This window comes from Molossus molossus, unplaced genomic scaffold (genome assembly GCF_014108415.1).
Source record: "Molossus molossus isolate mMolMol1 unplaced genomic scaffold, mMolMol1.p scaffold_m16_p_13, whole genome shotgun sequence".
Taxonomy (NCBI): Eukaryota; Metazoa; Chordata; class Mammalia; order Chiroptera; family Molossidae; genus Molossus; species Molossus molossus.
The window spans coordinates 93,040,121-93,066,480 of record NW_023425348.1 but is presented as its reverse complement, the minus strand read 5'-3'; the positions used below and the strand labels follow the sequence as shown (position 1 = coordinate 93,066,480).

The window sequence follows — 26,360 nt, the reverse complement described above, 5'->3', positions numbered from 1 at the left end:
CACACACACACACACACACACACACACACACACACACACACGACACGCCCCCAGCCGTCCTCCCGGGGTAGGTGGCCCCTGAGGAGGAACGGGGCGGGGCGGAGGCAGGTCCTGGCCCCCTGGAGGAAGTGCCAGCCCGCTGCTGGGACACCGCGGGGCTGCCACCACCAGTGCTCCTGCCGGGACGGGCTATGGCAGAGCCGCCGCTCTACCCGGTGGCGGGGACCGTGGGTCCGCAGGGCGATGAGGACCGGCTCGGGCTTCCCGACGGGTCCGAGGCCCCGGTGAGCGGGGACGGGACCGTGAGAGGGCGCGGGGACCCGGGGGGCCGGGGGTGAGACGCGGGCCGGGGCAGGGGTGCGGGGCCGCGCGCGGACGGGTGCGAGCATCGTGCGTGCCCCGCAGCTGGACGAGCTGGTGGGCGCGTACCCCAACTACAACGAGGAGGAGGAGGAGCGCCGCTACTACCGCCGCAAGCGCCTGGGCGTGCTCAAGAACGTGCTGGCGGCCAGCGCGGGCGGCATGCTCACCTACGGCGTCTACCTGGGTGGGTACCTGCCGCCCGGCGCCTGGTCCCAGGGTCCCTCGGCCCACCAGCGCCCGCCCGCCCAGACCCTGGCTGGGAAAGAGAAACGTTAGCGCCCGTCGGCCTCTCTTCCTCTTTCACTTCCCAGGCTGCTGACCTCGCAGCTGCAGCGCTCCCGCCTACCACGTGGGTGGGGTGAGACTGCAGGTCTCGGGGCCCCAACCGGAGCCTTCCGGAATGTGTGGGCAGGGGGCTGGGGTCCAAGAGACCTGCGGAGCAAGGCGGTGTGGCCCGGGCCAGGGATTAAAGATGCTGAGGCTGCCATAGCAGGCAGGACGCTGGGCCCAGCCTGGCTTCCCCCTCTGTCCTCACGGGCGTTGGAAGAGGGGAGCCTTCGGCAAGTGTTACAGCCTCTGCTTGCTCGGCCTGGTTGCCGGCGAGCCAGGCCCCCTCCGCGCTCCCTGTCCCTAGGTGTCCTGCAGATGCAGCTGGTCCTGCACTATGACCCGCCTCCTCCGCACTCCCTGTCCCTAGGTCTCCTGCAGATGCAGCTGGTCCTGCACTATGACCCGCCCCCTCCGCGCTCCCTGTCCCTAGGTCTCCTGCAGATGCAGCTGGTCCTGCACTATGACCCGCCCCCTCCGCGCTCCCTGTCCCTAGGTCTCCTGCAGAGGCAGCTGGTCCTGCACTATGACCCGCACCCTCCGCGCTCCCTGTCCCTAGGTCTCCTGCAGAGGCAGCTGGTCCTGCACTATGACCCGCCCCCTCCGCGCTCCCTGTCCCTAGGTCTCCTGCAGATGCAGCTGGTCCTGCACTATGACCCGCCCCCTCCGCGCTCCCTGTCCCTAGGTGTCCTGCAGAGGCAGCTGGTCCTGCACTATGACCCGCCCCCTCCGCGCTCCCTGTCCCTAGGTCTCCTGCAGAGGCAGCTGGTCCTGCACTATGACCCGCCCCCTCCGCGCGCTCCCTGTCCCTAGGTCTCCTGCAGAGGCAGCTGGTCCTGCACTATGACCCGCCCCCTCCGCGCTCCCTGTCTCTAGGTCTCCTGCAGATGCAGCTGGTCCTGCACTATGACCCACCCCCTCCACGCGCTCCCTGTCCCTAGGTCTCCTGCAGATGCAGCTGGTCCTGCACTATGACCCGCCCCCCTCCGCGCTCCCTGTCCCTAGGTGTCCTGCAGATGCAGCTGGTCCTGCACTATGACCCGCCCCCTCCGCGCGCTCCCTGTCCCTAGGTCTCCTGCAGATGCAGCTGGTCCTGCACTATGACCCGCCCCCTCCGCGCGCTCCCTGTCCCTAGGTCTCCTGCAGATGCAGCTGGTCCTGCACTATGACGAGACCTACCGGGAGGTGAAGTACGGCAACATGGGGCTGCCCGACATCGACAGTAAGATGCTCATAGGCATCAACGTGACACCCATCGCAGCCCTCCTCTACACACCTGTGCTCATCAGGTGTGCTGCTGTCCCCAAAGGGCTGGGCTGCCCCCCCCCCGACCGTGAAGGGGTGCAGGGGCTGCCCTGGTGGTCTTGGGAGGTGCAGAGTTGGGAGAGGCCTTGCCTACCCGGAAGGGTGAGAGAGAAGGTCCAGGGAAGGAAAGAGAGCCTTGCCCAGGGCACACTGGGTTTCAAGCAACCGAAATTCACTCAGCTTGCCTGTGACCCACGTGGCATTGTCCTCGTGCCCTCTTCTGTGGCCTGGAGCCACAGTGACCTTTTGGGGTTAGGGCTGTAGAATCTCTGCAGAGAATCTAATCAGCAAGACCCAGGCACCCACCCCTGGCCCAATCAGCTATGCTGGGTGTCAAAGGACATTTCTCACTGAAAGGGCATAGCTGGGCAGGTGCCCCAGAGGGCCTGCTCTAGACCGAGCCTGGAGGCATCTGGTCCAGCTTCCCAGCCGCTGCAAAAATCCCCTGCACGAGCACCCTGAGCACCATGTGGTAGGTGTGTCTGTGCTCACACAGGACCCAGAGACCAGCGGACAAACTAGATGGGTTTTAGTTCCCTTATCTTTAAAAAAACCACACTTCTGCCCAGGCCGGTTTGGCTCAGCGGTTAGAGCGTCAGCCCGCGGACAAGAGTCCCAGGTTTGGTTCCCTCTGGGGGCACATGCCACAGTTGCGGTTTGTCCTTGGCCCCAGTTGGTTGGGGTCATGTGGGTGGCAACCAGTCGATGTGTCTCTCTCACATCGATGTTTCTTTCTCTTTCTTCCTCTCGCTCTATGCAGAAATGTCCTCGGGTGAGGATAAAAAAAAAAAACTTCCTTCATTCACAGCTACACAAACAGCATTAGAATCATAATTGAAATCAGAACAGAGAAAGTCCCTCCCAGGCCCTCCAGTAAATCTGCTACCTTTGTTGTCCCACAGCACTGGGTGGGTGGGGCTTCCGGCCTTGTCCCCAGAGCGTGTGTGCGCCACATTCATTGTTACTTTCTTCCCCCTGCACACACCTTGGCCGGCCCCTGCTTCCCAGGGGGCACTTTGTGATGCTGGACGGTCGGCAGAGTTGCGAGCACCCAGCTGGCTCAGAGTTGCACATGGCATGTTCACTTCGCATGTTCACTTTGTGCTTTGTAGCTGATTTCTTCTTAAAACTAAAATAAGAAAATTTCCAGGATAAATTTCCAGCAGGGCCCCTCCTAGGTCCCAGGCATATGAAAGTCTGTAGGGCTCTTCAAATTCATCGCTGTTAACAACAACCACTGGCTCATCTCCTGTCCTATGTGCTGGGCACTTTCATTGTTGTTGTTGTTAATCCACACCCGAGGATATTTTTTCCACTGATTTTTTTTTTTTTTTATTCTCACCCGAGAACATTTTTTGATATTTTGTTCAGATAGAGTGGGAGGGAGGGAGAGAGAGAAACATCGACATGAAAGGGACACATCGAGAGGTTGTCACCCACACGACCCAACCAGGGCCAGGGACAAACTGCAACCGAGGTACGTACCCTTAGCGGGAACCGAACCCGGGTCTCTCTGGACCACAGGCCGACGCTCTAACCGCTGAGCCAAACCAGCCAGGGCAGTGCTGGGCACTTTTATAAGTGTTATCTCATTCCTTACAATCTGAGGTAGGCATTCTAAGCTTAGACACAGAGAAACTAAGAGATTGAACAGCTTGCTCAAGTCCCACGGGCAGCACGTGGTAGACTGAAGACTTGAACCTGGGCAGAGTGCCCCTTGCCCAAACTACCAGGCTGATTTTCCCAGGGGCTGTGTCGAGCTGCACGACCACTGGCTGAGTGAACCATGGCCCTGTAATAGAAGAGAAAGTAATTGTATCGGAAGGTCATTTCACTTTGCTTCCCAGAAACCAAAGGGAACTAATGATACAAATACTTAAAAAAACGAGACAAAGATCTTGGCGGTTTTCAGCTTGACCAGCTTGCCCCCTAGCTTGTCACTTGTCAACCCCCTACGAACACGGTGTGATATTTCCTCAGAGCCAGTGAGGAGGAGCCTTTCTGACTGACCACATGGACTGCGAGAGCAGTGGGCAGGGAGGAAGGGACATCAGGGGCCAGCCCTGCTGTCGGTCAGCACTGGAGCCTCTTCTTGGCTCTGCTCCTACGTTCCCTTCAGCCAGTTTGGGTCAAGTCATTGGACATAGGCCAGGGCCCTGCAGTCCCAGCGTGTGAGCGTGGGTGGAGAAGGGGGTTGGTGAGTCAGCCCAGAACATAAATGAGGGCTGGATGTGCCCACAAACCACTGGCTGGTGACACTCTCGTCCCGTTTTATCTCCTTCCATCTTTGCAGTGGCTTAAGCTCTGTGCCCACATTACAGCTGTGAAAACAGGTGCATGGATGCCTGGCTCACGTGAGGCCACTCAGCAAGTCCCTATCTCTGAGACTGTCTCAGAGTCCTTGACTCCAAGGTCAGGAGTCCCTGAGAGCTGTGGCCACTCTGGTATCAGCCCCGCAGTCCTGGTAAACCCGTGGTAACAGCATCCTTCCCACTGCCCACAGGTTTTTTGGCACCAAGTGGATGATGTTCCTGGGTGTGGGCATCTATGCCCTCTTCGTCTCTACCAACTACTGGGAACGCTATTACACGCTTGTGCCCTCAGCCGTGGCCCTGGGCATGGCCATCGTGCCTCTTTGGGCCTCCATGGGCAACTACATCACCAGGTGAGCCTGGTGGATAGCAGGGCGGAAGGCTGGAGACCTAGCCCAGCTCTGCTGCATTGCCAACCTTGGCCAGGGGACCTGGGATTGGCCCCTTTTGCCTTCTGGGCCTGCATTTCCCCACCCATAAGGCGCAGGGTCTGGCCAGCCCATAGCTTGGGTGCAGGAAGCAGAGGTGTCTGGCAGAGGTTGGGCTGGGGAAAGCCTTCTCCTTTGTGGTCCAGGATGGCCCAGAAGTACTACGAGTACTCCCACTACAAGGAACGGGATGAGCAGGGCCCCCAGCAGCGCCCACCGAGGGGCTCCCATGCGCCCTACCTCCTGGTCTTCCAAGCCATCTTCTATGGCTTCTTCCATGTGAGTGCACATATGGGGCCCTGGGGGTGGGGCGGGTATTCTAGCCTGAGAACCCACACGCTGGAGCCCATTCCACAGTCTTGTCAGCCTTCTAGTTCCACTGCCCTTTCTTGGGCCAGTCCTTGTTTGCTTATCCCAGATGACTGAGACCTCATTCCCTCGCTGTCCACAATACTAAACAGGAAGACATCCTCCTGCACTGGGCACTCCTCCCCCTACCAGCAGGCTGCCCCAGAGGTGGGAGGACTCCTGTCCCCTCAAGGCTGTGCCCAGACCCCTCCCAGATCATGCCCGTGCCTCTTGCCCACAGCTGAGCTTCGCCTGCGCCCAGCTGCCCATGATCTACTTCCTGAATCACTACCTGTACGACCTGAACCACACGCTGTTCAACGTGCACAGCTGCGGTTAGTCCTCACAGGGGTGGGGTCCCCAAGGCCTGCTCACCTCCCCCATTGAGGCCTGCAGGGCAGACACTGGGCCCTCCAGGACAGAGATGATGCTCTCTCTCAAAGGTTCAGGGCTGAGAGTCTCGTGTCCCAAGGCTCTGATGGGTGAAGCACAGGGCCCTGTGGAGTATGTAGTTATCTGACCCAGCACAAGGGGAGGGGTGCATCAGGGAAGGCTACCTGGAGGAAGTGCTATCTGGGATAAAGCACCTGTGGGACCTCTCTTGGGGCCAAGTCATGCCCTCAGAGCTCAATCAGTGCAGGTGAATGTACAGATGTAGGAGATGGACTGGCCCTCCACGCCCCCCTCCCCATCCACTCAGCCTCAGTGCAATAGAGCGGGAAGGAGGATGGGGAAAAGTGTCCCTTTCCTTGGGGTGGTTCAGCCCTAGTGGCCCTCACTTCTAAAATGCTCCCCAAAGGAACCCTGCTTTGCGTGCACTGCCATCGCCCGCCCCTCTAACCCTCCCCTCAACCCACCCTCTTGCTGCACTTCTTTGTGACTGAGTGAGAGTATGCCCTACTTCCTGACACTCCCAACGCCTCTTCTTCTCAGGCACTAACAGCCAGGGCATCCTCAGCGGCTTCAACAAGACGGTCCTCCGGACGCTGCCGCGGAGCCGAAACCTCATCGTGGTGGAGAGCGTGCTCATGGCGGTGGCCTTCCTGGCCATGCTGCTGGTGCGGCCCGGGATGGGGCGGAGTCAGTGAAGTCTGGGGCCCGAGGCAGGGATGGGGGTACAGTCTGGGCGCGTGGCTGGCGTCCTGGGCAGGGCTGAGTCCTGGGGAGGCAACGCCCTTGCGCCGCGGGACAGTAGGGCAGGAAGAGGACTGAGACTGGAGTTGGTAGGGAACCAGGCCAGGTCTGGGGTCGAGCTGGAGACAGGGTCCGAGAGGACTGGCTGTGACCTGGGCTGGTGGTGGAACCCAGGCGAGGGTCGGAAGGTGTGTGGCTCCAATCCCGGAGCCGAACTGGAGGCAGGGCTAAGGCGTGGGGCGTGGCTAGGGCGTGGGCGTGGCCTGGAGGCGGAGCTGGGAGGCAAGGCCGAAGTCTGGGGGTGTGTCTAGAGTGAGGGGCGGGGCGTGTGTCCAGGGGCGGGGCCCGGGGCGGGGCCGGAGTGCCTGGCTGCTGCCCCCTCACGGCGCGGGTCCGCAGGTGCTGGGCTTGTGCGGCGCCGCGTACCGGCCCACCGAGGAGATCGACCTGCGCAGTGTGGGCTGGGGCAACATCTTCCAGCTGCCCTTCAAGCACGTGCGCGACTTCCGCTTGCGCCACCTCGTTCCTTTCTTCATCTACAGCGGCTTTGAGGTCCTCTTTGCTTGCACTGGCCTCGCCCTGGTAAGTTCAGCCTGCATCGATTGCTAGGTAAAATACAGTATGCATGGTTCAATTTGAATTTCAGATGAACAACGATTAAATTTTGAATATAGGTTTAAGTACGTACATGTATGTCCCAAATATTCCCCTCTCTCTTCTCTTCCCTTATTTCCCCTCTACCTTGGACAAATTATTTTAACCTCTCTGAGCCTCAGTTTCCTCATCTGTGAAGTGAGTCTAGTAATGATATTCACTCCCGGAGATGTCATATGGTTAAGATAGGATAACACCTATAAAGCGTTTGGTTCCATGTGGGGTGCAGCCTTGGTGCCTGGGGACAGTGTCCAAGCATTGTCTCATTCTCTGTCCCACCCCACCCCAAAACCTTCCCAAGAGCCTCAGAGGGAGCAGGGTGTAGCCCAAAGTGAGACCTCATGTGGGGAGAGCCAGAGCCTGGACCAGCTGACCTAACATGCCCCCCTCCCCCCGCAGGGCTATGGTGTGTGCTCCGTTGGGCTGGAACGCCTGGCCTACCTCCTCGTGGCTTATAGCCTGGGCGCCTCGGCCTCCTCGGTCCTGGGCCTGCTAGGGCTGTGGCTGCCACGCCAGGTGCCCCTGGTGTCTGGGGCCGCACTGCACCTGCTGCTCACTCTCAGCCTCTTTTTCTGGGCCCCCAAACCTCGGGTCCTGCAACACATCTGGATCCTCTATGTAGCAGCTGTGCTCTGGGGTGTGGGCAGTGCCCTCAACAAGACCGGGCTCACCAGTGAGTATAGCCATGGCTCTGGGATGGCTGGGTAACCCTGTGGCTACCTTGGGGCAGTGGGGGCATCGCAGACATCCCAGGAATAGACGTGGGGTCCCATGGACACGCGGTAGGTCTGTCATGGGGTCCTGTAGACAGGATAGAGGTAGGTGGGGATCCCCGTGGACACTACAGGTGTAGAAGGAAGTCCTGTGGACTCTAGGGACAGATGGGGAGGGTTGTGGACACCCTAGGGACAGGTATGGGAGTCGTATGCCATGGACATCCTGTGGACACCCCAGGGTGGGCATGGGGCTCTGTGGACACGAAGGGGTCAGTGTAAGATCTTATGGCTACATGGGGTAGGTACGGGGCTCTGAAGGATAGTGTGAAAAAATACATTAGGGTTACCTTGCTTTCATACCAGGGGACAGAACCCATTTGACACAGTTTTCATTTCACTGGGAGCAAATTCTGGGTCTGCCCTGGGAGCATGGGAAGCAACAGCGGCCCTGTCCACACCCCAGGTGTAGACAGCTATGGCCTTTACAGAGAGGAGCTGGGAGCAGGCATGAAGCCCCAACACTAGTCTGCAGCGTAGCAGAGTCGAGGCCCCACGTTTGGGCTGCTGGGGTCAGGGCACCAGGGAGTGGGGCCCTGTTTGCAGAAAGGAGGCAGTGGGTCAGAGTTCAGCTCTGTGGTGTTCTCTGCCCTCAGGTGGGCTTACGCACAGCTCAGCCATTTGGCTCTCTACGTCAGCATCTGTTCAGTGCTGTAACACGTTTGAACGCCACTCCTGGCAGCGTGGCTCGGTGGAGGTCACGCTTGCTGCAGGCGGGGCAGGGGCTGGCTCACGTGACCTGGCGTTTACCATCAGAGAGAGGCAAGCACCTGTACCCTTCAGGAGGTGGAGCCCATGCTCTGGACCACAGTCTCTTGGCTGTTTGCTCAGGGGTAGCCAGCTCTGGGCAGCATCCAGCCTAGGTTCCTTGGACCCATGATATGCGTGGACTTGGGCCTGGTCCCGATATCCCCTTCTTTGTGGACCCTGGGACTCCATGTCCCTCCACAGCAGCCCCATGGGGCTACAGTCACACTGCGGGGCCTTAGGACAGAGGTGTTCGTGTCCAAGTGGCAGGTGGGTGTACGCTTGCTGCGTGAGTTTTCGCACATGAAAACCTCGCAGTATAGCATATACACCTGCTCTCATTTTCCAGGTGGGAAAAGTGGCCCTGGGGGTTAACTTCTCCAAGTCCCCCACAGAGCCAACATTTGAATCCGCGTCTCTGTACCAGCTCTCTCCACATTACTGGCCTGAGGGTAGAGTCTGAGCCCCCTGATTGCCTGTCCAGTTCTGCTCAGCCCAGGGGGATTCTTTGGGAAATATGTTCGCATACCCCAACTTCAGCTTTGATTTGTGGGAAGCTTGTTGCTGCAGCAGGTTGCCTTCCCGGAGCCAGGGGTGAGGGGGAGAAACAGGCACTGAACACTGGGCCCTGAGAGGGGACAGGATGTGATGGCACAAAAGGCTTTCCGCTTTTCAGGCCAAGAGCCCCAGACCGAGTCCCCACTGTGTCCCATCTCACCTACTCTCTACTCTGCTCAGCTCCTTTGGCAGCGTGATAGCCAGGGATTCCACTAGGGGGCAGGCCAGGACCGGTCTACAGCAGTGGTGTAGGCTCTCCCAGCCGAGGGCTAGGACCTGGCACAGCCTAGGAGGGTCACTAGTGGGAGGTCAGGCGCCCTGGGCCCTGGGTGACTCTTCTCACCCACCCCCTGCCCTGCCCTGCACACCCACAGCACTGCTGGGAATCCTGTATGAGGACAAAGAGAGGCAAGACTTCATCTTCACCATCTACCACTGGTGGCAGGCGGTGGCCATCTTCATTGTGTACCTGGGCTCCAGCCTGCCCATGAAGGTGAGGCTGAGTGGGGTGGGGGAGGGCCTCTGGGGCATTAGGCACCCCATACATCCCCCAACTCAGGCAACAGATCCCTTCTGGGTGGCCCCAAACCCAGCCTTCGCTGTTGCCTCACCTCCCTAGGCCTCAGTTTACTGGTGTCTGACAGGGCTCACAGTTTGCTCTTTGCCAGTGGGCACATCCCAGCCTCCTTGAGTGTAGTTGGATAACCTGTTCACCGGATGTTGGGCTCTGAGAGGGATTCTGAGGGCCTGTCTCCCTCATAGTTATCGGGGAGCAAGGGTCCTCATGCTCTGCTCCCACTCAACTGAGTCAGTTTAGCAGGTCCTTCCTGACACCCCCCCCCATATATATTTTTTAATCCTCACCTGAGGATATTTTTCTACTTATCTTCAGATAGAGTAGGAGGGAGCGAAAGGGAGAGAGAGAAACATCGACGCGAGAGGGACACATCGACTGGTTGCCTCCCACATGACCCGGACCAGGGCCAGGGATTAACCGCAACTGAGGTGTGTTGGTGCCCTTGGCCGGAATTGAACCCGGGACTCATTGGTCCGCCGGCCGATGCTCCACCGCTGAGCCTAACCGGCCAGGGCCTGACCAATATTTTTTTAAAAAATGAAATGGAATAGAAAACAGCAGGGAGCATGTATGCGAATATATGTGTAGGTACTGAGTTATGATGTAGGGTTTGTGGGTTACAGTCAAACGTCTGAGAGGCATTACTTACGGTCCCCAGCGCAAGGGGCAGAGGGACCTAAGCGGGCCAGGCCCGCACTGTGGGCATCTTCACCTCTGCCTGTGAAGGGCAGAGCGGGGATTTGAGGCTGCGGCAGGAGGGTGCTCAGGAAACCGGTGGGAACGGGCCTGTCGGGCGAGGGACGGGGCAGAAGGGTATGGGGCGGCCCGCGGGTCCCCAGCGTCTCCCTGTGCGCCCAGGTTAAGCTGGCGGTGCTGCTGCTGACGCTGGTGGTGGCCACGCTCTCCTACCTGGCGATGGAGCAGAAGCTGCGGCGCGGCGTGGCCCCGCGCCAGCCCCGCATCCCGCGACCCCAGCACAAGGTGCGCGGCTACCGCTACCTGGAGGAGGACAATTCCGACGAGAGCGACGCGGAGGGCGAGCGCGGCGGCGGCGCCGGTGGGGGCGGCCAGGGGGACGGCGCGGAGGAGGAGGCGCTGCCCTTGGGGGGCCGGCCTGGTCCCGAGCCAGCCGGCTTCTGCCGCCGGTCCTGCCCCTACGAACAGGCTCAGGAAGGCGATGGGCCAGAGGAGAAGTGAGGGGCCCAGGCTCCTCGTCCGCCTCAGTTGACTGCGTTTCGGGTGGTGGGACCTTCTGAGTCCTGGGCCATCTGCCCCTCCCCCCGTGCTTGGGAATACCCCCTCCCAGAACCGGGGACCACCTGGAGCTTGGGCTCCGCGCTTCAGCCTTCTAGGTGGAGTGGGACCTGAGACCCCCGGCCAGGCCTAGGGTTTGAGGGCTCAGCTGACCACCCTGGAGGGGCCTCTCTCCTGACCCGCTCCCCAGGCCTGCAGCCCCCCAGCGGGATGAGTCCCCTTGCGCACCCCTTCCCCCTGTCCTACCCAAGCCCTCAGCCACAGGCCTGGGTGGAGCCTGTCCTGCGCTTGGCACATCCTAACCCGACAGCCCACTGAAGGGCACGACTTTTTATAGAAAATGGACAATAAAGAGGTGTTTGTACTGTCCTGACTGGGAAGTCTCAGGCCGGGGGAACAGAGCCATCCCGGGGTGTGTGTGTGGCCCATGCAGCTTCTGGGGCACAGTCGTCAGAGGCCTTGATTTACCCCCCTAAGCCCCGCCCACCAGGCTGGCTTCCCTCCTAGAACTCCGGGTTTTGCCTGTCGCACCCCAACCGCCCAGGAGAAGGACGTGCCTGGGGTGGCCTGTCGGGACCTCAGCAGAGACGGGGTCTAGAGGATGGGACAGATTCCAGGGACCCAGGCCCAGCTGCCCCATCCTCCTTGCCCACCCCCATCCTTTTTTAATCTTTTGGGGTGTTTCTACCCACCGCGTCCCAAAGGACTCCTTGGGGGACAGGGTCCACTTCTAAGCCGTGTCAGGGTCACTCTGTGCCCAGTATGGGCCAGCAGAATGGTTGTCCAAGCCCAGGTAAACTTGGCCACTGCCCTCTGCCAGCTTCAGCCTCAATGCCCATGAGAGCTTCAGCCCTCCTACAGGCTGAGGGTGCCACTTTCTCCACCCTGCCGCTTACAGGGGAGGGACTGATACCCCACGGTGAAGACTTTCAACGCCCCTGGTGAAGACTAGCGAGGGGGCTGCAGGAGGGTCACAGAGCTCCCGACTGTACCCTAAAAGTTCTGCTGGGGACACACCACTTCTCATGCTCCACGCCCCCTCCACCACTGGCTGAAGTCCAGACCCTTGTCCACACTCAGTCTAGGTAGCTTCAGGTCTCCTAGATCTTCCACCCATAAGCTGTACCCCACCCCCCCACCCCTGCCCTCACTTGAGTTTTGTTCTAGCAGTCCCTAGGGGGCGCTGGAGCCAGATTGTGACTTTAGGCAAGGGGTCTGCCGCTCTGAGCCAAGGTTCTTTCTTGGTCCAGTGTACCTACAAAAGAGGCACGTGTGAACCCCCTCAGCACCTGGCTGCGAGGTCCCCGGGCCTGGGCCTCCAGGAAACTCAAGGTGCAAAGGATGCTTTACATTTTCTACACTTGAGAGGGAAGCAGTGGTCCCGTACATTTCTGAGCAAGTTCAAGGTCCAGGTGGTTCACGGTTTCGACATTAGGTCACTCCGCGTTTCTTCCCCGTTGTAATTTTGAGAAGCTGTTTCGGGTCTGAGGAGCTAGCTGACCAGGGCACACAGCCCATCAGCAAGTAGCGGTGGTTATTCAAAAATGAAATCAAGCACCAATTTTTTCATGTTATTGCTGTGAATTCTGTTTCCTGAATGACTACTAAATTATCAGCACATCAATACTTACAAGTTATTTAGACCTAAAGCAATTCATACATAGAACTGTCGGCTATTTCTTTTGGCCTCAGGAACACCATGAAAAATGACTGAGACCTGAAGGGTGCCAGGAACCGAGGTCTGGGCACTCGGGGTTAGAGCTCAGTGGACCTCTGCTATTGACATTCTGGACCCCCAGAGAGTCCCTCACTGGTCTCTTGGTCCCTCTTCTACCCAAACAACTGGCTTCATCCTTTCTGGGCCCAGTTCTAGGGAAGGTGATTAAACCCATCGTCTGTGATGCCTCCTAATGAAACCCTGTCCAGACTGCTGCAAAGCAATGTAAGCCAGTTACCAAGTTGTCTTTGGCAGATTCGGGGTCCTACATTCATGGGGGCAGTGGGAGCTTCCACTGTAGTGAGGACCACAGGCTACCTCCTCCAGACTCCCCACCGGGGGGCTGTCCACTCACGCAGGCGAAGGCCGAAAGCTGCCTGCTTCATACTCAGACTTTCAAAGACAGGAAGGCCCAGAAATGACAGGAAGGTCACGCAGTATGAGCTGCTGGCTGGGTGAAGGGCCAGCGCTCTGTCCCTCCAAGTCCCCACCAGCGCCTGGCCTGGAAGGGAAAGTCTTTTGACAGCAGATGTGGCCACATCCTCCCGGCAGGATCCCAGCTAAACTTCAGTGGAAGTCGGGCAACCAGACATGACATGGACATTGGTGTCATCTCCTGTCTCTGTCACCTCTGGATAGGGTGACTGGGTAGAGGTTCCAGACCTCTGAGTGGAAGATCAGACTCCATGTCATGGCCTCTGTGATTCTGTCTGTCTGTCCTGCCTCCAAGGATATTTAAAAATGATCTGATTCTGTCTGGTCGGTGTGGCTTAGTGGTTGAGCGTCGACCCATGCACCAAGAGGTTGCCAGTTTGATTCCCAGTCAGGGCACATGCCCAGGTTGTGGGCCAGATCCCCAGTGGGGGCATGTAGGAGGCGGCCAATCGATGTTCTCTCTCATCGATGTTTCTGTCTCTCTCTCCCACTCACTTCCTCTCTCTCTGAAACCAATAAAGAAAAAAAAATTTTTAAAACAAACAAACAAACAAAAAATGTAGTTGTGGCTTTGTGGTACCGCTGGGATCCTAACAAAAACACACAGAAAATCTTTCTAGATGATCCCTGAAGCCCGGACACCCAAGACTCCTCAGACAAAGCCCCTCTGAAGCTGAGCTCCTGATCCGAAATCACAGGACACAGAAAGCAAACCTGTGAATGAAGTACCACAGACCCCAAAGAGGCAGGCTTAGACACCCCCCACACGCCTCCCCCAGCTTTGAGAAAGAGGCTGTTGATTAGGTGAGTCTGGGCACAGCTTCTCACGTGGCTCCCAATGAGCTCTGACTGACCCTTGACCCCTGACTCCTGAGTCCTCTCCCCCCCTTAGTTGTGGAGTGGACCTAGTGGGTTTCTTCTAACAAGTAGAACATGGCCGAGGTAGGCAGAATGCTCAGTTAGCTCCAAGGCTCTCTGCCCTCCTGGTGACTGGCAGGACCACAGGGTGTGGCGGGAGTACCTCCGTGGTCGGGGTCCCAATCAGTCAATCGAAAGGGAGATTGTGGGTGGGCCTGGACTGATCAGGTGAGTCCTTTAAAAGAAGGCCACCTGTTTCCTGCTGTTTGGAGGAAGACAAGGCAGGAGCTGAGAGTGGCCCCAGCTGACAGCCAGCGAGAAAACAGGGACCTCGGTGCTACAACCATAAGGAACTGAATTCTGCCAACAATCCCGAGTGAGTGAGGTGGACTCTAGGTCCGGACGTGAGCGCAGCCCAGCCGACTCCTCCACAGCAGCCTTGCGGGGCCCTGAGCGGAGGACCCAGCTGCCCTGTGCTGGCTTCTGACCACATCAACTGCCGGATAATGAATCGGTGTTGTTTTACGCTTCCAAGTTTGTGATCATGTGTTAGACAGCAATAAAAAATGAACACACTGATAAAAGTGATAGGATATCACTTCTGAGAACAGGTTATCAAAGACTCTAATGTCTTGCTCACACTCTGGCTCCTGTCACTCTCTCACCCTGATGGAGTCAGCGGCCGTGTCCCCAGAGGCCCATGTGGCAGGGCGCAGAGGGTGGCTTCTGTGCACAGCTGACGAGCGTTCTCAGCCCAACAGCCCCAGAGGCAGCGACTCTCGCAGCGACTCTCCCAGCGACCATGTGATGTCGTTGGAAGCAGGTCTTCCCACAGCCAACGCCTTGACCCACAGCCTTTGGTGACGGAGGCACACGGGCACCAAGGAACAGGGCATAAAACTGATTGATGACACAGTAAACAGCAAAAAACTTTCCCGAGGAGAAGGGCTCTGCTTGGGTGGGGAATGGGGCAAGAGTGGGCAGGGAGGGTGGCGTTGGGTCTTCATCGTGGTCAGGAGCAGAGCTGGGGGGCGGGGTGGGCAGCCTGGAGCTTGCCTGGCTGGGAATTTCTGCCGGTGCCACAGGACTGACACCGTTTGCCACATGGATGAGTCTGGGAAACATGATGCTAAGTGATAGAAACCAGACACAAAGGCTACATAGCTTACAATTCCATGTACATGGGATACCCAGCGAGACAGAGACTAGACTGGTGGTTGCCGAGGGCTGGGAGAGGGGACAATGAGGAGTGACTGCTAATGGGTATGAGGCCTCTTTTTGGGGTGATGGAAATGTTCTGAAGTTACGTAGTGGTGATGGTTGCACAACTATGAATAAACTAAAATCCTCTGAATTCTACATGTTACAACAATGAATTTTGGGGTCTGTGAATTATATCCCAATAGAGTTGGTATTAAAAGAAGGAAAGGAGTCGGGCTGGTATGGCTCAGTGGTTGAGCATCAACCCTGCACCAAGAGGTCGCCAGTTTGATTCCCGGTCAGGGCACATGCCCAGGTTGTGGGCCCATCCCCAGTGGGGGGCGTGCAGGAGGCGGCCAATCGATGTTCTCTCTCATCGATGTTTCTCTCTCTCTCTCCACAGCACTAAGCGTCCATTCTACACATGCTTGCCCAGCTGCTGAAGGGCACTATTTAGTAACATGTTTGAAAAGTGAATGAAAATCCACAGAAAACAAATGTTCAAATAGTTTCCACGGAAACCCAGATAAGTGTGACCCTACCTCCCGGCCTTGCACATTACCCTATCTGTGCCAACCCTTTCTATCTGTACAAAGACGTTTCAAAACCAGCAGTAACTAAGTTAAATGGTCCCCCAAATCTCTTAATTCTAGCTACACTCGCAGTAACAGCCACAAGAATGGCACTAGTACGTCAACGCAGTAACAGCTACAAGAATGGCATTTGTATGCCAACGCAGTAACAGCCACAAGAATGGCACTAGTACGCCAACGCAGTAACAGCCACAAGAATGGCAATTAGTACGCCAACGCAGTAACAGCCACAAGAATGGCATTAGTACGCCAACGCAGTAACAGCCACAAGAATGGCACTAGTACGCCAACTCAGTAACAGCCACAAGAATGGCAATTAGTACGCCAACGCAGTAACAGCCACAAGAATGGCATTTGTACGCCAACGCGTGCTGCGGCAGGGGTGCTGGGCGACATTGCACCCGTGCTCCCACGCCCCAGGGGCAGGCAGTGCTGGCGACCCGCCCCCCAGTGTGGGTGGAAAGCCCTGGTTCTGGACTTGCTGCCCCAGCAGCCGCGGCAGCCCTGACTCACAGAGCAGATAGTCGGCTCCGGATCCACTGTGAGCGGAGCAGCAGTGCTGTGAGCGCTCACGTTGTCAAAGAGCATCCAATCCCTGCACATCGGGGGCGTCCCAGCACCCAACCGCGCAGCCAGGGCCGCACACGTCGGCTCCCGCGGGCTGGACGAACACCACTTCTCCTCTGGTCTGGGCCTCCTTTGCAGGAGCCTCTGTGCTCATGATCGTAAAGGAGGCAGTTAAAGATCCATCATCGTCCATCAGTCATGTAACATATAAAGGCTCATTCACTCAACTCCTCCTCATAAGAGCCTGTTTGATCCTTTTTTTTTTATCCTCACCCGAGGACATTTTTGCATTTATCTTCAGATACAGCGGGAGGAAGAGAGGGAGGAAGAGAGAGAGAAACATCGATGTGAGAGAGACACATCGAGTGGCTGCCACCCACACAATCCCAACCGGGGCCGGGGACAAACTGCAACCGAGGTACGTGCCCTTTGCAGGAACCGAACCCGGGGCTCTCTGGACCTCAGGCCGACGCTCTGACCGCTGAGCCAGACCAGCCGGGCCTGTCTGATCCTCTAATGAGCTCTTTGGCAACGGTGCTGACTGCAGGCGTGCAAGCTGCTGTGACAGCGCTGCCTGGCTCAGCCGTGCGCCTCACCCCGAGCCTGACGGAAGAGACCTTCCAGTGCTGGGTTGCTCTCACTGGCTCTCTCTTGAAATGGAGTCTGCGTCCTCACTTACTGGAAAGCCAGCACCGGCATCAAGCGGACACATGTTGAAACGAACCTCAGCTGCCACATCAAAGACCTGGCGGGCACCCGCGTCAGCTTGCGCGAAGCCTGGGGATCGGCAGAAGCTGGCACCGTGGACGTGATGTGGAGCTCCTCCCCTGTTCCCGAAGCACCGGATTTAACGCTGACAGCTTCGGAATGACCACTGGCAGCCTGCAGATCTGGCTTGGCCTTTGGACGTGCCCTGGCAGCGTTCACCGACCTGACGTTCCTATCGCAAGGCATGATCTGGAAGCAAGTTGAATCCGACACACATGTTTACGGGGACTGGCGTAGAGAATCCTCTCTGGAGGCACTAATGTGTTGAGTCTTGCTGGCACAGTCCGATCCTGTCTCGATGCCAGCCAGGGGCTTCACGGTGGCTCTGCTGGCGTTGCATTTGCCTGCACGAGGGGGTGCCCCGAGGAAGAGCTTGTAAGTATTCCAGATGTTTCTCAAGAATGCCTCCCAGGTGCACATCACTGAAGGCATCCTTAGCACCGTCAGAAGAACTGTCACTCACTTTCTGGTCCAGAATGTCCTTGGCAGCGAGGCCCTCCTTCCTCACTACCGCTGTTCCTGGTTTCCGGACATGCTTCAGGGAAACCAAGAGGTGGGACTTACAGAAATCATTCTCTGCTTTTCACGAAGGTGATTCTCCGGGAACTGCGAGTCCTGCTGAGGATGGGCGTTCCCTCCTGCCACAGCGGAAATGTTCGGATAAACACAGACTCTGCTGCTGCCCTTCGAAGACAAGGGTACCGCTGCCCCGTCGTCACCGGCCCAGCTGCGGAGACCAGGGAACTGAGGCACTTCAGTGACAGGGGATTTGGGGAAAGGTTTCAGGAAACTGGGCTTTGCTCTGGCTGTAGAAGCAGGGGCGTTTCTGTGATCTTCGTAACCTTGGCTGGAGAGGCGCAGACTGGCGTGAGGGCCCAGAGGCCTCAGTCACTCACATCAGCCAGGACAGCGAAATATTAGGCCGCCTGTGTGGTCTGCACAATATTCATGTTCGTTTGTGTTCAGCCCTGTCTTTGGAACAGTCTTGGTTTTTTTTTGGCTTTCTTTTATTCTTTTAATTTTTTTTTAAAATCTTTATTGTTGAATGTAGAATGTATTACAGATGTTCCACATTTTCCCCCCATTGACCCCCTCCTCCCCACTCCCGCCCCCTTCCCGCCTTTTCCCACACTATTGTCTGTGTCCATTGGTTATGCATATAAGTTCTTTGATTTATTTCTTCCCACCCCCCCAACTCCTTTCCCTTTGAGGTTTGTCAGTCTAGCAATGAATTTGTGCTTCTTAATCCCTTCACCTTTTTCACCCATTCCCCCAACCCCCCTCTCATCTGGCAACCAACAAAATGTTCTCTGTATCTATGAGAATGTTTCTGTTCTGCCTGTTCATTTTGTTTGTAGATTCAATTGTCGATAGATATGTATTCATTGCCATTTTGTTTGTTCATATATTTTATCTTTTTCTTCAAAAAGACCCTTCATCATTTCATATAGTAACGGTTTGGTGGTGATGAACTCCTTTAACTTTTTCTTGTCTGGGAAAGTCTTTATATGGCCATCGATTCTAAATGACAGCTTTGCAGGATAGAGTAATCTTGGTTGTAGGTTCTTGCTTTTCATCACTCTGAATATTTCTTGCCACTCCCTTCTGGCCTGCAAAGTTTCTTTTGAGAAATCAGCTGACAGTCTTTTGGGAACTCCCTTGTAGGTAACTAGCTGCCTTTCTCTTGCTGCTTTTAAGATTCTCCCTTTGTCTTGAACCTTTTGTATTTTGATGATGATGTGTCTCGGTGTGGGCCTCTTGGGGTTCATCTTGTTTGGGACTCTCTGTGCTTCCTGGACTTGTATGTCTGTTTCCTTCACCAAGTCAGGGAAGTTTTCTGCCGTTATTGTTTCAAACAGGTTTTCAATTTCTTGTTCTTGCTCTTCTCCTTCTGGCACCACCAAGATGCGAATGTTGGCACGCTTGAAGTTGTCCCAGAGGCTCCTACACTCTCCTCATTTTTTTGGATTCTTTTTTCTTTTTGCTGTTCTGATTGGGCGTTTTTTGCTTCCTTATATTCCAAATCGATGGTTGGCTTCTTGGATTTACGTACTCTACTATTGAAGCTGTGTAAATTATTCTTTATTTCAGTTAATGCCTCCTTCATTTCTGACTGTGCAGCCATCATTTCTGACTGGTCCTTTTTTATGCTCTTGAGGCCCTCACTAAATTCATTGAGCATCCTTATAAGCAGTGTTTTGAACTCAGCATCTGTTAGGTTGCTTATCTCCATTTTGCTTAGTTCTTTTCTTGGGGTTTTGTTCTGTCCTTTCATTTGGGACTTGTTTCTTTGTCTCCTCATTTTGGCTGTCTCCCTGTGTTTGTTTCTGTGTATTACTTAACAAGAGGTATGGGGCTAGCTGCGACCAGATGCTGCTCGTTTGAAAGAATTTAGGAAAAACCTGAAGCAGGATCCAAGACAGGCCAATCCTATGGTTAAGCAAGTGGCAACAGCTTGGGTGGGCCTGAAAGTTGGGTGGGCGGGGCCTCAGGGAGTCACCAGGACGGGGCTACCAGTGTGAGCCAGATTGCTGGAGTCCCAGATATGGGGACTGTCTGCCGCCCCAGGGAAGGGCTCACCAAAGGAACAAAGGCCTCTGACAGCACGTTTGTCCTGGAGAAAGCCCCTCTCCAGCCCTCGCTCCAGTACCAAACAGCTCAGTTCTTCCCTGTGTGTCTCTGGCGCCCCTTGAGCTGCCTCCCCTCCACGCTTAGAGGGAGAGAGTCCGATAAGTCTGTGCGCGGGCCCTTTAAGAGGAGCTGCCTGGGGCTCCAGCCACCTCAGCCTCCCTGAGCCTCAGTTCCCGCTGGTTTTTCCAGCCAGAAGTTATGGGGATTCTCTTCCTGGCACTGGAACCCTGAGCGGGGCACCTGGTGTGGGACGGGGACCCCTCAGTCCTCAGGGAGAACCTTCCCAGCCGAGGTGTCCTCCTGATTTTTATCCGCCACACGTGGGTGTGGGCCCAGCCCGTCCCCTCCGCCCTCCTACCAGTCTCGATGCGGCTGCTGCTCTAATTCCGTAGCTGTAGGACTTCCATTCAGCTCGATTTCAGGCGGTTCTGAATGGTGGTTGTTCTGTAGTTTAGTTGTAACTGTGCTGTGGTTGTGGGAGGACGGACACCGCGTTTACCTACCCGCCGTCCTGACGGGAAGTCCTGGAACCGTCTTGTTTTCGTCTGAGTCCGTTGTGGTCCCAGAGGGCTTGGCCGGTGCTCTGTTCTGTGAGGCTGTGCGTGGTCAGCAGGAGAGCAAGTCCCAGCTGACAGAGCCAAGCCAGCTCCCGGACGTCAGGGCCTGCCTTTCCCTTCCTCGACGCTACACTGGAATCGACGCGCACAGGTGACAAACGAAGGGACACGACGGCCGCCCAGGGAGGTTATCCAGAGACACCCCGGCTTCCTGTGAGGAGCTTAGAAGTCACCACTCCCTCTTTAAAAAAAAATTTTTTTTTAATCCTCACCTGAGGATACCCTCTGACCAGGATCGAACCTGCGATCTTTTGGTTACACGATGATGCTCTAGCCAAGCGAGCCACCGGCCAGGGCCATCAATCCCTCTTAAGAACGAGTGGAAAGCTGACCAAACTGCAAACATCTTGTTGGATCTGTCAGAGAAGGGAGGTCACAGGGCCCCCGATGGGAAGGCAGACAGGTGGACAGAGGGGAGCACGGCTTTCCAGAGCAGACACACCCTCTTCAGAAACGGATGCAAAACCTGAGCTGTGACTGAGGAGTTGCTGGAGGCTCGCTGGAGACGACCCTGAGAGTTAAACCCCAGGGCCCCAGTCATGGGGCCCCACACTTAGGTTGACTTCTAGGAGCTCCACCAGGTCCTTACAACAAACACAGGAGAAAACAAATCTCTTGATGCTTCTGGCAAAGGGTGGGGGGGATGGGAACACCTGCAACACTGTTGTCCTCAGCAAGCCCTGCCCTCAGGGGAACTCCCAGAGCCCAACACTCCTGGGGAGGGAGCTCCCCAGCTCCGGCCCCCTTCAGCCTTCCGTGGGGGGGAAGGGACAGACTGGACTCCAGGCCACTCTAGCCATCCCGTCCCTCCAGAGCGCAGCCTCGCCCCACCCTTCACCTCTTCACTTTAAAGACCCGTCTACCAAAGTCCCTTTCGCATCGTGTCTGCCCTTCAAAACGGATTCCAGCCCTGGCCAGTTGGACTCAGCGGTTAGAGCGCCAGCCCCTGGCCAGAGTCGTGGGTGTAATCAGAGCCAAGGGCACGTAGCTGGGCTGCAGGTTTGGTCTTCAGCCCTGATCGTGGCCGTGCAGGAGGCGACCAGTCCAGCTGAGGAGTTGGAGGCGGCGCAGCATCGAGGGACGGGGCCATGGGGAGGGAGAGCTGGGCGCGGGGGAGGTTTGGGATGACTTGGAGCTCGGCGCGCAGGAGGCAACCCAGTGCACAGTATATCTGGAGGTTTACCTGGACTCCACGTATCTCAAAATAAAACTAAAATTAACACCGGAGATTGTGCCTGCAAGGCCAGAAACTCCCAGCCCCCATTTATAGAAATGCAAATTAGAAGCCCCACCCCCAAAAGCTGGTTTCATTCAAGAGGGAACAGCATGCCCAGCCTGTGTGGCTCAGGGGTTTAGTGACGACCCCTGCACCCAGGGGTCGCAGGTTCAATCCCCCGTCAGGGCACAAGCTTGGGCTGTGGGCCCGATCTCTGGCATGGGGCATGCAGGAGGCGGCCTGTTGATGTTTCTCTCTCTCTCTCTAAAAATCAATAAAGAAAAAATATTAAAAATCTGAAAAAAACCCTGCAGCACTGAGAAAATAGACCTTAAAAAAAGAGAGAGGGGGGCCCTGGCCGGTTTGGCTCAGTGGTTAGAGTGTCGGCCTGCCGTCCTGAGAGACCCGGGTTCGGTTCCCGCTAAGGGCGCATACCTTGGCTGCAGTTTGTCCCCGGTCCTGGTCGGTTGTGCGGGTGGCAGCCACTCGATGTGTCCCTTTCGCATCGATGTTTCTCTCTCTCTCTCTCTGTTCCTCTCTCTCCCTCCCACTCTACCTGAACAAAAAATGGAAAAATGTCCTCGGGTGAGGATTAAAAAAAAAAAAGAGAGAGAGAGAGGGGAACAGCAACTATATCCATTCCTTTCTCTGGGACCCTGATGGGTTTGCAAAGGAATTTTATTTACTGTTAAAGCCCACAGTGCCGGCACTTCTGACTTATTCCAGGTGATATACCTATTGGGTTCTGGGAGCAAGGCAACAGGATTGCTGAACGAGTTCTGCAGAACTCCAGGGTGTGTTCCGATTGCAGAAAGGCAGGTCACCTTAGAGAGGATTACAGGAAACCAAGTTGGGGTTGGGAGAGAAACCAAAAGCAAGCATAGGGTGGCTCCAAGGGTGCTTCCCTCCTCCTCTCTAACACTTGGGGAGAGGTTGAAATGATCATAAAAAGGGAAGTCACTAAGGCCCCTATAGAGGACCTAGGGCTGAACCCAGTCACGTGGGAAACACAAGCTTTAACATATATGATTATTGCAAAAGCAGAATTCCTTGGAAGGACCAATCAGAGGCTAGTAAAGTATATCTCTACCCCTGGACAACAGAGGCCCGTGGGCCACCCTCTCAGGTCCCCTCCCCGTTGTGGGGAGTCTGTCTGTCTTTCGAATAAACTTTCCTTTCACCTACCCCTTGGTCTATGGATTCATTCTTTGATTTTGTAAGACAACGAACCCAAACACCGGCGCTGGTTTCATCTTTGGGGGCTCACCCAGGATTCTAGGAAACGGTAAGTAAGACGGACTCTGTCCTTTGCTCTTTTTCACTGGGAGGCAAAAAACACCGGCACCTGTCACCACTTAAAAGCGACTAGCACGGCTGCCGTTCTTCAAGACACGGTCGGCTCCTCGGCGAAGTCCAGGCCACTCGCCGGTTACAGGAACGTCGTACCGATTCCCAGCCGATGTCTCTTTCCAGGACTTCTGGTCTCCCTTCTGGGCCACCTTAGGTGGGCACGGGTCAGCATTAAGAGCCACAAGGGCGGCGGCTGCTAGAAGACCCCCACCCGGGACAAACCGGCCTCGGATGTGGCGAGACTGCGCCAGGCAGCCCGCTGGCTCCAGCAAACGCCCGGGCAGCACACGTGTCCACCCCTGCCCTCCACACCCACTAGGTTTGGGGGAGACCAGGGGCCTGTTTCCTCTCTCCATCACTATCTCTTCCTGTCATACTGCCCACAACTGGGTGGAGGATGAACCCGGGGTGCCTGGGGTCCTGACTTCGGGGTTGACTTGCTGGCTTCAGGGCATCCCCACCCACAGGCGCCCGGGTGAGTGAGTGCAAACGACTCTCCCCTCTTCACGTCTTCACTTCGCTCCTCGGACCGCACGTAGGAGAAGCTACGTGGCTTTTACGTAGATTAACAGGCAGACCTCAGCCCCTCTGCCCATGGTGTCCCTGGACTTGCCCTTTCCACTCAAGGTCACGGGGAACTTGTCCCTTGGCCTCCGGTCCCCTGCAGTGGCAGTCCTGGCCTGACAGGTCTTTTCTCAGGCCTGCCTCTTGTCCTCGGGGACTGGAGCCCTCGCACAGGCGGGCTCCTCGGACCCTCGTCGTTAACAGATGTTCATTTTCCCCATGACCCCCACGGACAGGCGTATTCCTTTCATGGATAATACGGACAGAGACAGCTCTCGAGGAGACTCCCAAGGAGTTCAGGGATTTGTCCTTCCCTCCGAACCCTTTCCCGATGGATGGTCCTCATTCTCGTCCTGAGAGAGGCCCAGTGGGCCCTGCAGACATATTTTAACCATCTGGGCCACCCTGGAAATCAACAAGGGTTTGTTTCTCTCCTATCAGGGGAGACCCACACAGACAGCTAACCCCCACCCCCGGGGCTGGATAGCACGGTCCGATAGACGCTCACATCTGGTCACGCATGTGTGAGCACAGACACTAGGGGGCGGCATGGACAAGACCTCGTGGGTAAGCACGCACAGTCCCGCGGTGGGTCCTGTGAGTGGATGCACACTAAGAGACCACCCGTCTCCTGCCCTACACAGGGGACGCCCCACGTCAGAAGGTGCCGGGCGCCTTCCTTTTCTCTTTGTCTTTTTCAGATGAGGAACTCCTCCTCTGCCGCCCAGGTTAACACCCCCAAGACTGTAAACTGAAGAACTGGGAATTGTTTGATACACGAACCCTGAAGAAAACGCCTGATCTGTCCTCAGGCTTGGCCTCAATACAAACATACAGACGGAGAGGCATCAACTATAATACTCTTCCTTTAAGGGAAGCCCCAGGGGGGAATAATAAGACTTGAGGTTCCATTTAACATGCAAGATTTAATAGGCATGAAGGACAGGCTGCGAAGTTCTACAAGTGACCCTGGCAAATGCATGCAAACATGGGGGAGGCTCATTACCGCCCAGACCCTAGCATGTTACCGCTAAGGAAAGTAATACGTAGGAAGCCTGTTAAAGGAATTCTTCAGGTCTGTTAAGGGCCGAGCGCTTTGGGGATGCATTTTATCCAACATACAGCCACAGACATTAGGGAAAAGTTACAAAAACTGGCTTTGGGACCCCAGGCCCCCACTGAGCAACTGGTAGAAATAACTTTCAGTGTTTTTAACAACTGAATGGGGCGAAGAAAGAACAAAAAAAGCCAGCCCACAGAAACGCACGGCTCATTTTGAAACTGTTCACCACCTCGAGGAAACCTAGCTCCCTGAACACAAGGAACCTCAAAGGGCCAGCGTGGTCTGCAGACAAGAGGGACAGCGGAGAAGGGACAGCGGAGAAGGGACAGCGGAGAAGGGAGCGCCCTGGGAAGGGGCTTTCTCCGGACTTTTTTTTTTTTTTTTTAATCCTCACCCGAGGATATTTTTTCCATTTTTTGTACAGATAGAGTGGGAGGGAGAGAGAGGAAGGGAGAGAGAGAGAGAGAAACATCGACGTGAAGGGACACATCGAGTGGCTGCCACCCGCACGACCAACCAGGGCCGGGGACAAACTGCAACCGAAGTACGTGCCCTTAGCGGGAACCGAACCCGGGTCTCTCCGCACCGCAGGCCGACGCTCTAACCGCTGAACCAAACTGGCTAGGGCGGGAAGGGGCTTTCTCAAGGGCCGTGCCCCCTCTGTGGCAAGTTCGGCCACTAGAAGAGGGACTGTCTGTAGGACTGGGTGTTTGATGAACAAAATGTAACCTTGAGGTGTGCATTGTCTCGGCCTGGCCAGCCAAAGACCAAGGTATCCGTGTGAATAGACAAGGTCTGCATGTTGGGTTGGAACACGGCCCCGACAAGTATGATCCAAGTGCATGAGAATAGACAAGGTCTGCATGTTGGGTTTGGAAAGCCGTCCTGGGAGCCCAGTGAGCTTATTGCTCAAGCGTGAGTGTGTTTATTATGTCTCTCCCCTGAAATGGAGACATCTGGGACAGGAAGTGTGCTGGGCTTGGCTAAAAGGTCAGCAGAGACACGATCTCAAGGATGTAATTGCTTAAAACACCGAGTAACCTACATCCAGAGATCTGGGGTCAAGAGCATTTGCTCCCGTGCGATGCTCCCCTCACTCCAAGCGTGTCTGCTTGTAGTTCATGGTATTGACCCCTGGCAGGCTGAGAGTCGTGTCCCGGGGGCTGGGAGGTTGCTGGACCAGAACCTACCCACACAATGGCCTTGAGCTGCTGGGGACCAAAGTTTCAGACGGCTCCTCACCAGAACATCATCATTGAAGGGGCGGAGCCAAGGGTGGCTGGCCCTTGACACGGCAGGTGCTCTGCTCTGACTCACTCACCAGGGCCTCTTTCTTCCAAAACCAGTTTGATCACTGGCCCGAGTGGTGTCCTTAATGCTACCATTGCACTCAACCCCTAGGCTACGGCCTCGGGAACCTCACTTTTAGTCATGCCTTATAAATCTGAGAAGCCCCACTCCCTTATTAGGGAGGGACACCTTACCTAGTCTAAACTTCTGGGCAATTAAACATGCAAACAAGGTTAAGATAATTAAAGGAAAACAAATAATAGTGTATCTTTGAAACCCTCCAAATTCTCCTCCTAAAGGGCGGAGCTACAGCAGGGTCCTTGCTCAAGTCACAGAAGCCCCAAGGAGGGGGCCATGCCCCCCTGTAAAGGAAAGAATGTAGCACTTTTTAAATCAAGTGGCTGAAGGCGGGAACTACAGTCCCAGGAACGGGCACAGGTCTTTTCTGACCTCCTGAACGGTTAACAAAGGAAATGAAGCTGTGCTCTTAATTGTCAAGGACAAACACCCTATGTGAACGCACAGTACCATTTTTCCCGTTAGGCAGACCTCACCCCCTGGACTTGAAGAGAATGGCAAGAACTAGCTGCTCCAGTTAATAGATAACCTCTGCATTGTATAGATATTGTTTTGTGTACACCGACCTGCTTGCTCCCTCAGACATAACAGCTAACTGCAAATATCTGCTTCTGTACGTGCTTGCTTGCTCGC

At 56.0% G+C, this 26,360-nt stretch overlaps 1 protein-coding gene across 1 annotated transcript; it reads left to right on the top strand.

Moving 5' to 3' along the window:
• The first annotated feature begins 160 nt into the window (after positions 1 to 160).
• On the top strand, positions 161 to 11,143 carry UNC93B1 (unc-93 homolog B1, TLR signaling regulator). The gene is made up of 11 exons (XM_036259882.1): positions 161 to 284; positions 406 to 547; positions 1,826 to 1,979; positions 4,499 to 4,660; positions 4,882 to 5,014; positions 5,325 to 5,418; positions 6,017 to 6,141; positions 6,617 to 6,799; positions 7,271 to 7,544; positions 9,324 to 9,442; positions 10,385 to 11,143. The coding sequence occupies exons 1-11, from the start codon at positions 192 to 194 to the stop codon at positions 10,721 to 10,723; spliced, it is 1,818 nt and encodes a 605-aa protein (XP_036115775.1). The 5' UTR covers positions 161 to 191; the 3' UTR covers positions 10,724 to 11,143.
• Positions 11,144 to 26,360: the final 15,217 nt, after the last annotated feature.

What these genes read in the sequence shown, in the direction of transcription:
- UNC93B1 (XM_036259882.1), top strand. Translation starts at nt 192, where the DNA reads ATGGCAGAGCCGCCGCTCTACCCGGTGGCGGGGACCGTGGGTCCGCAG. An exon ending in TACACACCTGTGCTCATCAG is followed by an intron (nt 1,980 to 4,498) that starts GTGTGCTGCTGT and finishes CACTGCCCACAG; the next exon opens with GTTTTTTGGCACCAAGTGGA. An exon ending in TCTTCTATGGCTTCTTCCAT is followed by an intron (nt 5,015 to 5,324) that starts GTGAGTGCACAT and finishes TCTTGCCCACAG; the next exon opens with CTGAGCTTCGCCTGCGCCCA.